This window comes from Mastigoproctus giganteus, chromosome 1 (assembly GCF_048544385.1).
Source record: "Mastigoproctus giganteus isolate SK-2022 chromosome 1, ASM4854438v1, whole genome shotgun sequence".
NCBI classification, from domain to species: domain Eukaryota; kingdom Metazoa; phylum Arthropoda; class Arachnida; order Uropygi; family Thelyphonidae; genus Mastigoproctus; species Mastigoproctus giganteus.
Window position 1 is genome coordinate 90,056,296 of NC_143575.1, and position 13,294 is coordinate 90,069,589.

General features: G+C 34.9%; 1 protein-coding gene across 2 annotated transcripts in view; it reads right to left on the reverse strand.

Annotated features, from left to right (window-relative positions):
• Positions 1-13,294, reverse strand: part of yrt (erythrocyte membrane protein band 4.1-like yurt) — a 255,318-nt gene that overhangs the window by 83,081 nt on the left and 158,943 nt on the right. For both annotated transcript variants that reach the window (XM_090380956.1, XM_090380954.1), the window contains exons 8-9: positions 9,222-9,380; positions 4,373-4,542 (exon numbers count right to left, since the gene is read on the reverse strand). In XM_090380956.1, coding sequence (XP_090237082.1) covers positions 4,373-4,542; positions 9,222-9,380 — 329 coding nt within the window. The remainder of the gene's footprint in view (positions 1-4,372; positions 4,543-9,221; positions 9,381-13,294) is intronic.

Below are 13,294 nucleotides of genomic sequence, written 5' to 3' on the forward strand. Positions count from 1 at the left end.
ATCTCCAATTAGCATATATTTCAATGTTAAATTTTTTGTAGAGGAAATGGATTTTTCTAATATTGCAACTATTAACTAGAGTTTCTCTTTGTATGCAGCTTTCTTCACTGCAGGAATTCCTGGGAAAAAGAAGCTAATTCCCAGGAAATCCAGGAAATGGTATTAATAGAACAATAATTTTTTTTTATTGTGTGATGATGAAATACCCTTTTAGAATTGGAAAAATTAATTACTTATGCATAGATGATCATTTATACAGTGTAATACTTCAATTATATTCACCATCAGTGGTGGCTATTAATTATTTATTAAACATAATTTTTATCATTCTATTCATCAGCAAAGGACAAATAAAAGGCTAAAATATTATATTCCCTTAATTATAATTAAGTGCATTTTGCAACTTAAAAAAGATTTTTATTTTAAATTTAAAATCTTAAAATATTTAAAGACTTAATCAAAAATTTTAAAATAGTTTCTTAAAAAACATAAATAGTCAATACCTCTGTTACTAAGATGAGTTCTCAACTTGATTATAAATAAAACTGCTGCAGAAACGATTTTCTGATTTTGTTAAGACAAAAGGGAAAGTCATGTTAAAGAAATTGGCAGAATGGTTTTCAGTGCATTAAAGAAATTATGTTTTAAGTTCCGTTCCCTATTGTCTGAAATAATAACAGTTTTTGCTTCCAATGCTTGTTTAAACCCAGTGTCTGACATGAAAATGTTGAATAATGTATAGCTTTTGTCTCTGATTGTATTGCTTCTTCTAATTTGTCTGATAGTACCATGGATTGTGCAATTACCTGACTTTCCTCTCTTTCTGAATGTGAAGAGCTAGACTGTGATTAATTTTTTTTTTATTGTGTGATGATAATACCCTTTTAGAATTGGAAAAATTAATTACTTATGCCTTGACAATGTCATCTTTACAGATTCCAATAATGATTTCTTATTTGGTAAGGTAAGCAAGCCAAGAGTGGCTGCACAATTTGCATAATTTTCCCCAACATTTAAAAACTCAATCAGGCCAACCAAAGAAGTATTTTTTTCTCACTAATCCTCTGTATTAAAGAGTTTTTCATTTTCTTGGCAAATTCTGATTTTGCCAAGAAAATGAAATCATCAATTATAAAAGCAAATACACCTTCAGCAGCTAGCAAAGTTGCATCACAGTTACACAATTTTTCTGAATGAATTTTTACAGGACTGACACAATGTTGTTAAGGGCATCAAATTCTTCATTAGTTAGAAGTTGCTTTTCTTTAATATCAATCAAGATTTTGGCAGCTGCTGATCTTAATCCTAAAAACTGCTCAAGCATTGCCAATAAATTTTTCCAATGAGTTTTGGAATCTAAAATTAACATATTTTTCATGACCATGCTCTACTTTCATGTAATTTTGTAAAATTTGATTCTTATTGACTTGTTAAATAATCTTACAATTCTCCTAACCTTACTGAGAGTTTCATTAATATCTGGGACCATTTTAATGTCTTCATCGATGGAATTTTATTTCTCAGTTGCAGTTAACTCCTCAATTTCTGTGCTCAACTCTTTGCCTAGCTCATCTTCACCTGACCCATTTTCTATGCTAATATTTATATCAGAATCACCTATTTTCTTATAAAGAACATCATACATAGCAAGATGAATGCCATGGATATAACATAAATGTTTGCAACTTACTAGTTTTCCAAACTTAATCATCAAACACGAACCATCTGTAACACAAGCAACAATGTGCTTCTGAATAATGAGATCAAATTCTTCTAGTTCAGTCTCTACTGTTCTTACAGCATTTTCTGCAAAAAATGACCAAATAATTCGTACCATTCCTAAGCTTTAAAAATTGCCTTCATCCACACAAAGGTTTGCATTAAGAATTTTCTATTTTTCAAAGACGAATATTTGTCAAGAGATATAGTAAATTTTGATCCTGCTTTTTTCTTTGCAGAAATTTCATTTTTAACTTTGGTCTTAAAGATATCACATTGTTTATATATGACATTCATCACATCACTAGAGCTTGCAGGAAACAAATACCCTTCATTTCGTAATGTCTGTCTTATAAAATTACTTTTTAAATTGAATTTACAGAGAATCCACCAAGTACAACAAATCTGCTAACAATTTCCTCTAGGGTATCTTTTTTCCTTTTTAGCAAAATACATTAATAATGTTTCCTTTTGCTTACCAGTAGAAGTGCTTTCTTCACTGTTCTCAAGTGCTTTGTGCTTACAAATCCACTCTCTATTGACTCTGTCAATTTATCTGAGTGTCTCTTTTGTAAATGCATAAAATTACATGTGAACCAACTTTGGCACAGTAACATGGAACCATACTTTTTGCACTTTTTTTTTTTTTTTTTTTTCATTGGAGTTGTTAATAAAATATTGCCAAACAAATGATTTTAGATCAGACATTGAGGGGTTTAAAATAAAAAAAATAATAAGGAAGTAAACACACCTCACAATATGGATGATAGGTGGCAAGTGAGACCTGGATCTGTGGACAGTGTTGCTAGAATGTCAAAGCTTAAATATTGTACCATGAGAGTAAAAATTATTATTCTTTATTCAAAAATATCTTAATCAGGAAATAAGTATAATTTCATGTAGTATAATGATTTTGTGAGTAACATTAGTATGTCTGGATATAGGAAAAATTAAAATTCCGGGATTTCCTGGAATATCTAATTCTTGGGATTTTCAAATCCAATAAAACAGTCAGGATCCCAGTTTCCAGTAAAGAAACCCTACTATAAACTGATCTTTATTTTTTATTTTTGGTCCAAACAAATATAATAAATAAATAAGTCAATTTCTAGTTTTAAAATATTTTTAAAAATACAAACTTTCTGACATATAATATTACTTGAGTAATATTATATGTCAGAAAACATAAATATTATATGTCAGAAAACATAGAAAAAAAAATAATAAAAAATTGCAAGGTCAGAGGTATAAGGCCAATGAGGAACACAATATGGCATTAACTGAGGAATCAAGTGTGAGGGTTATTCAGTAAAGAATGATCATAACTTTTTTTTTTTTTTCCCACAACATACATATCTTTATTAATCATCCATATTTTGATAGTCCTTATGAAGGTAGCTCTAATTTGATGATATGCACTTACTCCAACATTTCTGCCATTCTTCAAAAACTTGGTGGAAGCCATTTTTTGAGATGTGTTGGAGAATTGGCTCTAATGTCTTTACAACTTTTGACAATTGGAAATGTTTTCCTCACAGCTCCTTCTTTAAGATGGAAATAAAAAAAAAATAAAATAAAAAATTGCAAGGTCAGAGCTATAAGGCCAATGAGGAACACAATATGGCATTAATGATGGCTAAGTACTCAATAACAGTATGAGCAATGTTAGGTCTCGCACTGTCGCAATGCATCCACTCACCTGCATGCAGTTGTGGTTGTTTGCAACAAATACAATCCTACAATGTGTGGAGTACAGTTCTGTAGTAAGGGCCCATAATAGTCGTATGACACGGCACAACATCATGCTGGTAACCTGTTCCTTGAATGTGAAAAAAAAAGAGATGACCAAAACCTTTCCTGCAGAAGGCACAATTTTTGCTTTTTCAGTGTTGGTGAGGAAGCAAATTCCAAACAGAGCCTTGTTGTTTACTCTCTGGATTGAAATGTTGAAACTATGTCTCATCCACCGTTATCAACCTTGCAAAGAACCTCACCATCTTCGGTAATCTTCCATTGCAGCTCCTGATAAACTTCCATGCAAACTTGCTGTTGCTCAGGTGTGAGTAGTCTTGGAAACCAGTACGTGCAAACACGTGTCATATGCAAATGGTCAGGGAGAATACCATGCATGCTTCCTACTGATATTCTCAACATCTCTGCCAGTTGCCTCACTGTGATCTTCTCTCACAATTAAAGAAGCAGTATTTATAATATCTGTGGTGCATAGCAATGGTCGGAGCTCCAGGACCACCAATTTTTGATTGAATAACATCTATCTTTAAACATTTTAAACAACTTGTGAGCTATGCTATATGGAAGCACAGATTCACCATATACCTCGTTTTAATATTTCATACACTTCAGCTGATGTGTTTTCTTGAGATGGAAACAAAATTTGAGAGCAGCATACCATTTCTTGAGTGTCATGTCCATCGTTACGTAGGTGAAACTGAATAGGCATAAACTTGACAGACCACCACAGTCCCACTGTACACATGAGTCAACTATGCAGTTGTTAAGTGATGCAGCTTGGTTTGGTCTTAAGTTCTACAGCTCAGCTAGAAATGGCAGTATGGTTGTTCATGAAAAATTATGATCATTCTTTATTGAACAGCCATCGTATTAAAAATTAATCAATTCTTCAAGAAAATACCTGTATCTGAAACGAGAGCCCATTCGAAAAAAGTTCTGACGAGAGGAATTTAATTTGGATGGGGCCTTGAGCCGGAAAAATGCATGATGTTCAACTGCACACTTCCAAAGATGCTTGCATGCCTTTGGATTGTAAAGGCGGAAAACAAAGGTGTGTTCTTGCTCTCTTCCCTAAAAGAATTAGCATATCACTTTAAAGGCAAACACTTTAAACTGAAAACTATACATAAGAAACATAGAATGTGTGTATGTGTGGTTGCACTATAGAACAAGTACTCAAACAAGACAAGTTACTATAATCTATCACGGTGGTTCTCAAACTGTACAGCATGCCCCACTGGTGGAGCACAAAAGCTTCAAGTGGGGGGAAGTATGGTGAGAATCACTTATCATACAAATCATTATGATCAAAATTAAAAAAGTCCAAATGAGGCCAAAGTTAAAGTTTGAGAATCACTGATATAAAAAAATATTCACAAAAAATTTGTGCAAATTATTTTTAGGTAATTTCTCTCTCTCTCTCTCTCTCTCTCGTCTCTCTCTCTCTCTCTCTCTCGTCTCTCTCTCTCTCTCTCTCTCTCTCTCTCTCTCTCTCTCTCTCTCTCTCTCTCTCTCTCTCTCTCTCTCTCTCTGTGTGTGTGTGTGTGTGTGTGTGTGTGTGTGTGTGTGTGTGTGTGTGTGTGTGTGTGTGAGAGAGAGAGAGACCTGTGGTGCCAATGTACACAGTCTAATGGTAAACTTCTAAGCCAAGAGGGCACATTTCCATGCAATAACCACAGTAATAATGGATTGTTTTTGCCTCTTTACAGATGGCAAGTAAAAAATATTATCCTTTCTTATAGTTTAATAATAATGAGCTCTTTACATTACAGTTATCAAAATATGTTTTACTTTAGTTTTAGGCTTTTACTTATAAGATGAAAAAAACAATTAATATCATTTTGCTTTCTTGTAGAATAAATTGTTAAGTAATTATGCATTGAAGTAATTAGGCCTCCGTAGCCGAGTGGGCAGGAGCGCGAGTGCAGTAGCACACGCTCTTTGAGTAGACCGGGGTTCAAGCCCCTGACTGCTGAATACGGTCGATCTGCCAACCCGCACTGGACCAGCGTGGTAGATTATGGTCCATTTCCCTCAGCATGAATTGTTGAGGAGGCTTCCATCCTGCAGTGGGTTGATAATGGCTGCACTTTACTTTACTTTTATGCATTGACAACTAACATACATTAAATTGGGAATGCATTTCTTCTATACTATCATTCATAACTATTTCTAATTGGTGTATCGTGAGATTAGGAAAAATCTTCAAAACAAAAATAGAAGTTGGTACATGTTGAAACTCAGGACACAAAACACTTCCTGAGCAAATCTTAATTTCACATCCAGAGCTAGCTGATAACTAAATTTTTGGTTAATACAAGATTTATGTCTCCTGGTCATTAGAAAAATATACAAAATTTTCTAATACAACTAAACCATCACTTAAATACAAAATTATACCAATTTTTTTCATTAGTATTAGTAGTGGCAAATGATGCAAGAATTTAGACCCCATCATGTGTGTAGTCAAAACAAGAGGAAGGATTCCATCAGCATTGAGCTTACTCAATCCATTCAAAGCCTTAAACACCTCAATAGGATGTCCTCTTAGTCTCCATATGGAGCAATTTGCAAAATTGAAGCCTTTCCTGGTAAAAGTACCTTTTTTGCTCTCCTCACTAATCTCACTGCCTTTCTCTGCACTCATTCCAACAGATCCACATCCTTCCCAAAATGAGGTTTCCAGACATGTATGTAGTACTCAAGATATGCCCTAACTATTGCTTTATACAATGGGATAATCACTTCCTTATCCCTGCTGACAAAATTCCTGCACATCATTGAAAAACCTCATGAGTAATACCAGCAACAAATCTGCACTGCTCCAAGAACTTCTTGCCTGGCTGTACAATTTGGTAAGCGACACCTCTACGACAAAAGTTATAATAAAAACATTTCTGTTAAATTTATTTCATGAATAATCAATATTTTCTTGCAATTACGATTGCAGAGGATGGTTCTTTTCATTTTTTACAAAATGAATATACATTTAGTAGTATCTTAGGAAATGCAGAAAATGTTACACTCCAAAAAGTAAATAAATGACAAGGACAGCCTATTAACCACCTAGTGCTAAATCTCAATCTCTTTTTTTTTTTTTTAATACCACTGTTACTACAGTTTGGTCTACTATAATCAACATGAACATTATCAACACTGTGTGTTAAACTATTTTTTTTTTTTTAGAATCGCACATGCTTTTGGATTGTTCAAAAGATGTCCAATGTACCAGTAGAGTCACGTTCCAATGCTGGCATTGAGAAGCTTAATCAAAAGCAGCTGATATTATCAGCTGCTTTTGATTGATAAAAATGGTCCATTTTTCATATCCACCATTACCTCTTCCTTCTTTCCTTATCCATGCAATTTCACTAACCCAACAGTACCTGCTGCTTTTGTTTCCACGACCTTTTTTTTTTTTTTTTTTTTGTATCAACATTGGAAACATTTCTAAACAAAGTGCCTGCATGAGTAGCACATATGATATCATCATCACCACAAAATGTAATATTCTACTGAGAAAGTTCTACTGAGAAGATGCCAAACCTAGACAAAGATAGACTACCATAGCAAACATCATGAGATAACAATAGTTTACATCAATGCATTTCATATACTCCAACTAATGCTATAAATATTTAATACAAAATTAATATGAATTTTGAATAGGCACTGGTAGAATGGTAGTCCCTATGATATGTAATGAATTAAGTTTAGAATAACATCATTAAAAATCAAAATATTTGAAATCAAAAGTTTTGTTTAAAAATGAAAAACATTCACAATATAGGAAGACTTAAAATTGGAAGTAAAGAGAATTTAGAGCAATAAAAGGTATTAATTAGTAGAACCTACAGAATTCAAATGCAAAGAATGTAAACAATGCAACAGTAAGCCAGTGTAAAGACAAAATAAGGGTGAAGGTAAATTGCTGTAATGAAAAAAAGAGATGATACAGCAGAGTTGGGATTTTAACAATACCATGCCTACTGCTGCAACATATAACCACACACTGTTTGTGTTGAAAAACAATATATAAACCAGCAGCATCCAAGGGAAGCCAGCAAGTGAGAATGCAATTAGCCATACAACTGAGAGATAAAGGGTAAGAAAAAAAAAAAAAAAAAAAAAGTTGGAATATAGAGTATTGGGGACACTGCTTTAAGTTGCAAGGGAAGGAGAGAATTCTGCCAAAGAGCCAGTAGTGACCTACACAAAAAAAATAAAAAAGTACACCAAGAAACCCATTTTAAAGCATTTTAATGCCATTTTTATTTAGTGACTGAAAACACAGAACCAAGTTATTAATGATAGTTAAAAAGAGCAAAAGGATGCCAGGAAATCCATTTTCACAGGGGATAGTCAATAAGTATTTATCCTCACCTAGAAATATTTAAGTTAGGGATTTGAAACTTGGCTTGCAATTTCAACCTTCTCCACACCTTCTGGAGATACACATTCTTCATATCTTGGATAAACTCTTTAATAAAACTTTCCACTCTGAGCAGAAAACTGGGCTTCCAATTCATTACCCACCTACTCATTAAGTCTGAAATCTGCAGCTGTGCAATGGTTTTTCATTTTAGGGAAGAGAAAGAAGTGTGAAGGTGGGTGCTGCAGCTTTTCGAAGTCACATCTGATTGCAATTGTTAGAGCAGCCTTGTGAGAGGAAGAATTGTCAGCTATGAGATGGAACCTTTGAATAGCTTTCTGCATCACTTCAACTTGATAGCCTCTCTTAACTTTCTCAGGTTTGTCATGCTCCCCAGTGATGCTATTGCCTTTTGGGAGATAAGGTGTAAGGACAATACCTTTAGAGTCCCAAAATACTGACAACATAACTTCATTAATGGACAATTGAATCAGCTCTTTTTGGGAGGTTGGTGAAGATAAATGTTTGCACGTCTGTTTTGTTTCTGGGTTGTAGCGATGTAGCCAGCATTCATCTATTGTCACAATTTGGTCAAAAAAAAAAATTTTTTTTTTTCATCAACAATCTGAGAACCTATCGAGCTGCCAACTTGTACATGACCAGGAACTCATGCATTATAGATCCATGGCTAATGTTCATTTCATTTGCTACAATGGCAGGGTCTGTAGATAAGATGAGTCTTCCTTCTCTTGGATTCACTGTGCACCCAAACCTGAACTGCCTTTTCTATTTTTTCATTCTTTGCTGTCATTCAACCAATCAAAGTATAAACTGCATGATTCTTTTCACTCTCTTACATCAACAAATTGTCTGAATGTTTTCTGGTTGCTGGATAATTCTCAGTATATCCTAGATGCTGCTGTATATGAAACAATATCAGAAGTGTCCACAGTACTTTCACTGGTATGTCAGGTAACCACTATCATGCTGTATCCCATTGTCTCAGTGAACTGCATGCATGCACGGTACCTACTTTGTATTAGCTTAGTATAGATACACAGCACTGTCTCTGATGGAGACATTTGCTGCTTGGATAATTGGGATACACTAATAAACTGAACACTTGGTGTATTTTGCAGCCATATTTCTGCAGGTTTGTAATTCAACTGAGCATAACATTTAAGTTCAGTGTTGAGTAAGAAATGGTGAAAACAGAGATATCCTAAACATGAACTTTATATTTTCCTTATTATTTTTAGAATGCCTTTGACATGAGATTATACAACAGATAATATCATACAACAGGAGAGTGAGATATATATAATTAAAATTTGTTAATCTGATCTAAAACTTCATTAAAATCATTTTTAACTTGTACCTCATCATCATCTTCCACAACCACCAGGGTAAGTTTTTTACTCTTGAAATCCAACCTTGTAATTTTAGGCCAAAAGAATAGTCCAATTTTAGCTGTGTTCTCAAAGACTAGAATTCCTGTAGGGGTCAGACCAAGTGAATATTCATTGCCATCTTTACCCTATAATGAGGGGGGAAAAATTCAATGCATTATAAATTAATTATCACTTCATATCCATCTGGTGTGATACTTACCCCTATATCCATTAAATAACGAAAGTAAATGAGTTCTTTACATTTAAGTTAAAGTTAGTAAATTCTGACATATTTAATCTTATTGTTACTGTGTAGGGCATTTTACATATCGCAACAAGGGATATGTAAAATACCTTAAAATGAAAACTCGTGTATTGTTTATTTTTAATCCTTGTTTTAGTTGTCTTAAAAACATAACACAATTAACCTCAATAAAATGCAAGTATTTAACATGTATATTAAATGCAAACCTAAATTAAAAAAATTTTTTTTTTATATGAGCACAAAATGACTAAAAGAAATAAGCTACTAAAGGTGCACACTCTCCTTACGTTTTATTAACACTACTGTTACACATCCCTGTAATCCTTACATTTCATGCATCTATTCCGAAATAATTAAATAATTTACTGAATACAAAAATTGATTTACAGCGGATTCTGATCAATTGGGACACATCAGGACTAGATCACTTTGGCCCAATTAAGGGAAATTTTAATGAGCTGAAAAACATTCTAACAGAGGCAAAAAGGTATGAATAAAATAAAAAGAATGCAGCATTTAAAGAAAGCACACTGTATTTAAGTTATATTGGTACAAACATTTATTTAAAAATAACTAAAGCTAAAAGCAAACAAAATGTATTTATGTACATATGTAAAATGAAGATACATAACAATGTCTATGTCAAGCAAAGGTTACACATTAATTAAGGGTTCTTACTTTGAAAAAAATTATCAAGTGTACCCTGACATGTTCTCTTTATGGACTGCAACTGAACAAAGTCAACGCAGGTATCTAATGCTGACAAAGGACCGCCTTCATTGCCTTACTGCATGAAATAGTATCTCAATTAAGCAATATATTTCCTGGCATCCTGGTTAGCCACTCACTTAGTGTCATCATTTTCTTGGTGTCTCTGAGTGTTTTGCCTCAGTTTGTTCAATAATTGTTTCCTCATAATCTTCATTTCATCGTGGCATTGAAGGTTACACCAATCCTTAAAAATTCTTCACAATTGTGGACGTATTGCAGTTCCAAAGGCATTTCATTTTCTGTACAGGAATAAGAAGCAAAACAATTCTGAATTGTTTTGCTGCTTATTCCTCGCCAGCTACAGGCGATAAATTGTACAGCTTTTAACATATTTTTGAAACTTTTGCACTAACTTTTTTGAAGATGATGTCATCAGATTTCCCTTAATTGCTTCAAGGATGCGATTAACCAGCGTTCCGTGATAATAGGTATTCAAATTTCTTATAATTCTTGGGTCCATTGGCTGCATCAGGGATGTGGTGTTAGGGGGTAAAAATTCCAGTTCAATATTTTTTAAACCATCTACATTAGGGTGTGCTGTGCAGTTGTCCAATAACAACAGAATTTTTCTGGACTTCTGTTGCAGTTCTGTATCCCAGTTCATTAGCCATTGCATAAAAATATGTGGCCATCCATGCCATCTTATTGGCATAATATGACACTGGCAAACTGCATATTGTAAGCCCCTTGAAACAACAGGGTTTAGCACTTTTACCAATAACAAAAGTTTGAAGTTATCATTTCCTGACATGTCTGAGCAGTACAACAATATTTACATGATCCATTGCTTTCTTTGAACCAGACAGTGTTATGTGTTGATAGCTCAGGGAACCACACGGCATAGCATGATAATACAGGCCTGTTTCATTGCCACTGTAAATGTCATCCCCACTAAATTTTTTAAGTAATTCGGGCAGTTTTTCAGACTTCCATTGCTCGGCACTGTCCTCGCTGTGTGTGGTTTTGTAATTAATTGTCTACATTTCCATCGAGACAACCAACCATCCATCGCTTTGAAATTTGGCCAACTCCTCTGACTTGGATTTTAGCATAGGGCTCAGATGCACCTCATTTAGATACAGTGGAAAACTATCAATTCAAAGCATCCTCAACAGCTGGATCTTTGCCTTCCCTCTTTCGCTTATGATATGTTTTCTTTAAACACAATTTCCCGAACACAATGTCCACTCCTCTCTAAGTTTTTATTGCTGTAGCAGTTGTGAAATTGTAGATTTTGGCACCCTAATCATCTCCACTAGCTGACGATGACTGATGTTAAGGAGGTTGACTTTTTTTATCTTGTCAAGAATAGCAATTTTTTCTGAAAGTGACAAATCTTTACATGGCATCTTGACAGGGGTCTTAAATGTACTGGGGAAAAAAAAACAAAAAAAAAAAAAACAAAAAAAACCAAAAAAACAGCGCAGTGTTTGGTACAGTTTTTAATCTTATGTTAACCCAAAAGACATATACATATGTACCTAGTGTGATCGTAAATAATTGTATACCGCAAGCAAAATTTCTATCAGAATCCGATTACCACAACACAATTGCCCTACAGCACGACTTTTCAATAACTGACTCGGCTGCTGCCTGCATGATCTCTATGTTACGAGCGTGCGTGCCATCTAAATACAGTTCGTTGTTCAATCATGACCTTCGCAACCCCAATTAAGTGGAGAGTTGGCTCAAATAGGCAGAACAAATTCAAGCTAAATACTTGTTTTGTTTCTGTTCTTCAAATTTTTTCCCAAATAAATGGCTGCCCTGATTAACCTGAATCCATTGTATTTATATTTTATCAAGTAACTGATGACATTTTCTTAGTAAACAATTCTTAATACTGTATCTGTATGAAAATTAAAAAGAGAGCCTCTGTAGCCGAGTGGTCAGAAGCGGGATGTTGTTGTTATTTGGTTTTTAGGAGCATTAGCAACTAAGGCCATATTGCTCCAGGATATGCGGTGGTCATTCCCTGACCTTTCCGCATCCTCTGTATTTGGTGGTGACGGGCTCGAACCCCGGTCTAATCAAGAAGCGTGTGCTACGCACTGTCAGAAGCGGGAGTGCAGTAGCACATGCTCTTTGAGTAGACCGGGGTTCAAGCCCCTGACTGCTGAATACGGTCGATCTACCAACCCGCACTGGGCCAGCATGGCAGATTACAGTCCATTTCCCTCAGCATGAATTGTTGAGGAGGCTCCCATCCTGCAGTGGGTTGATAATGGCTGCACTTTATCTTTTTTTATATAGCAATACTGTACTATACATGTACTTTAATGAGATGGATCGCTTTGAACAGCTACAGAGAAGAACACAAGAGTACTCTTACTGAAAAATGTGAAAATTACAGTGCTTAGAAAATAGGCACCTACAAGGAGACCTGATTGAAGTGTTCAAGGCTTTAAATGGATTGAGTAAACTTAATGATGGTATTCTAACTCTTTCTCAGACAATGCAAACAAGGGGACAGCCGACCGGGCTAGCAGAGTGGGTAAAGTACCTGCCCGGCAACCCAAAGGTCGCGGGTTCGATTCCCGCCTCGGGCTTGGATCAGAGTACTGCAAAAACCTTGGGAGGTGCAATATGGCCACAGAAGCCGATGCGCCAACAACTACCAAATCAAAAAAAAAAAAAAAAAAACACAAGGGGACATAAACTGAAAAAGGATGCTGCAGAATAGATGTGCAAGAATTTGCTTTCAGCCAGAGCATAACTGATTGTTGGAATAAACTTAAGAAAAAATTAGATAGATTACTAAAGGGGATGGACAGATGAGATTTTTTGGCTGACGGGGGGGTGGCCATAGGCTTAGGCTTCAATAGATGTTCAAGGTTTAGGCCTAAATGGATGTCAGATGACCTAAGGGGACTCGTGGCATAGAAGAAAAATGCACTGGATGCACATAAATTACCATCCTTGGTGACTTGATTATCTGCCTACGGTAGATAATCAAATCATAAAGGATGTTAGGGAAGCAAAGGCAGATTACAAGAAATATTTGGCAAACAATGTAAAGAAAAT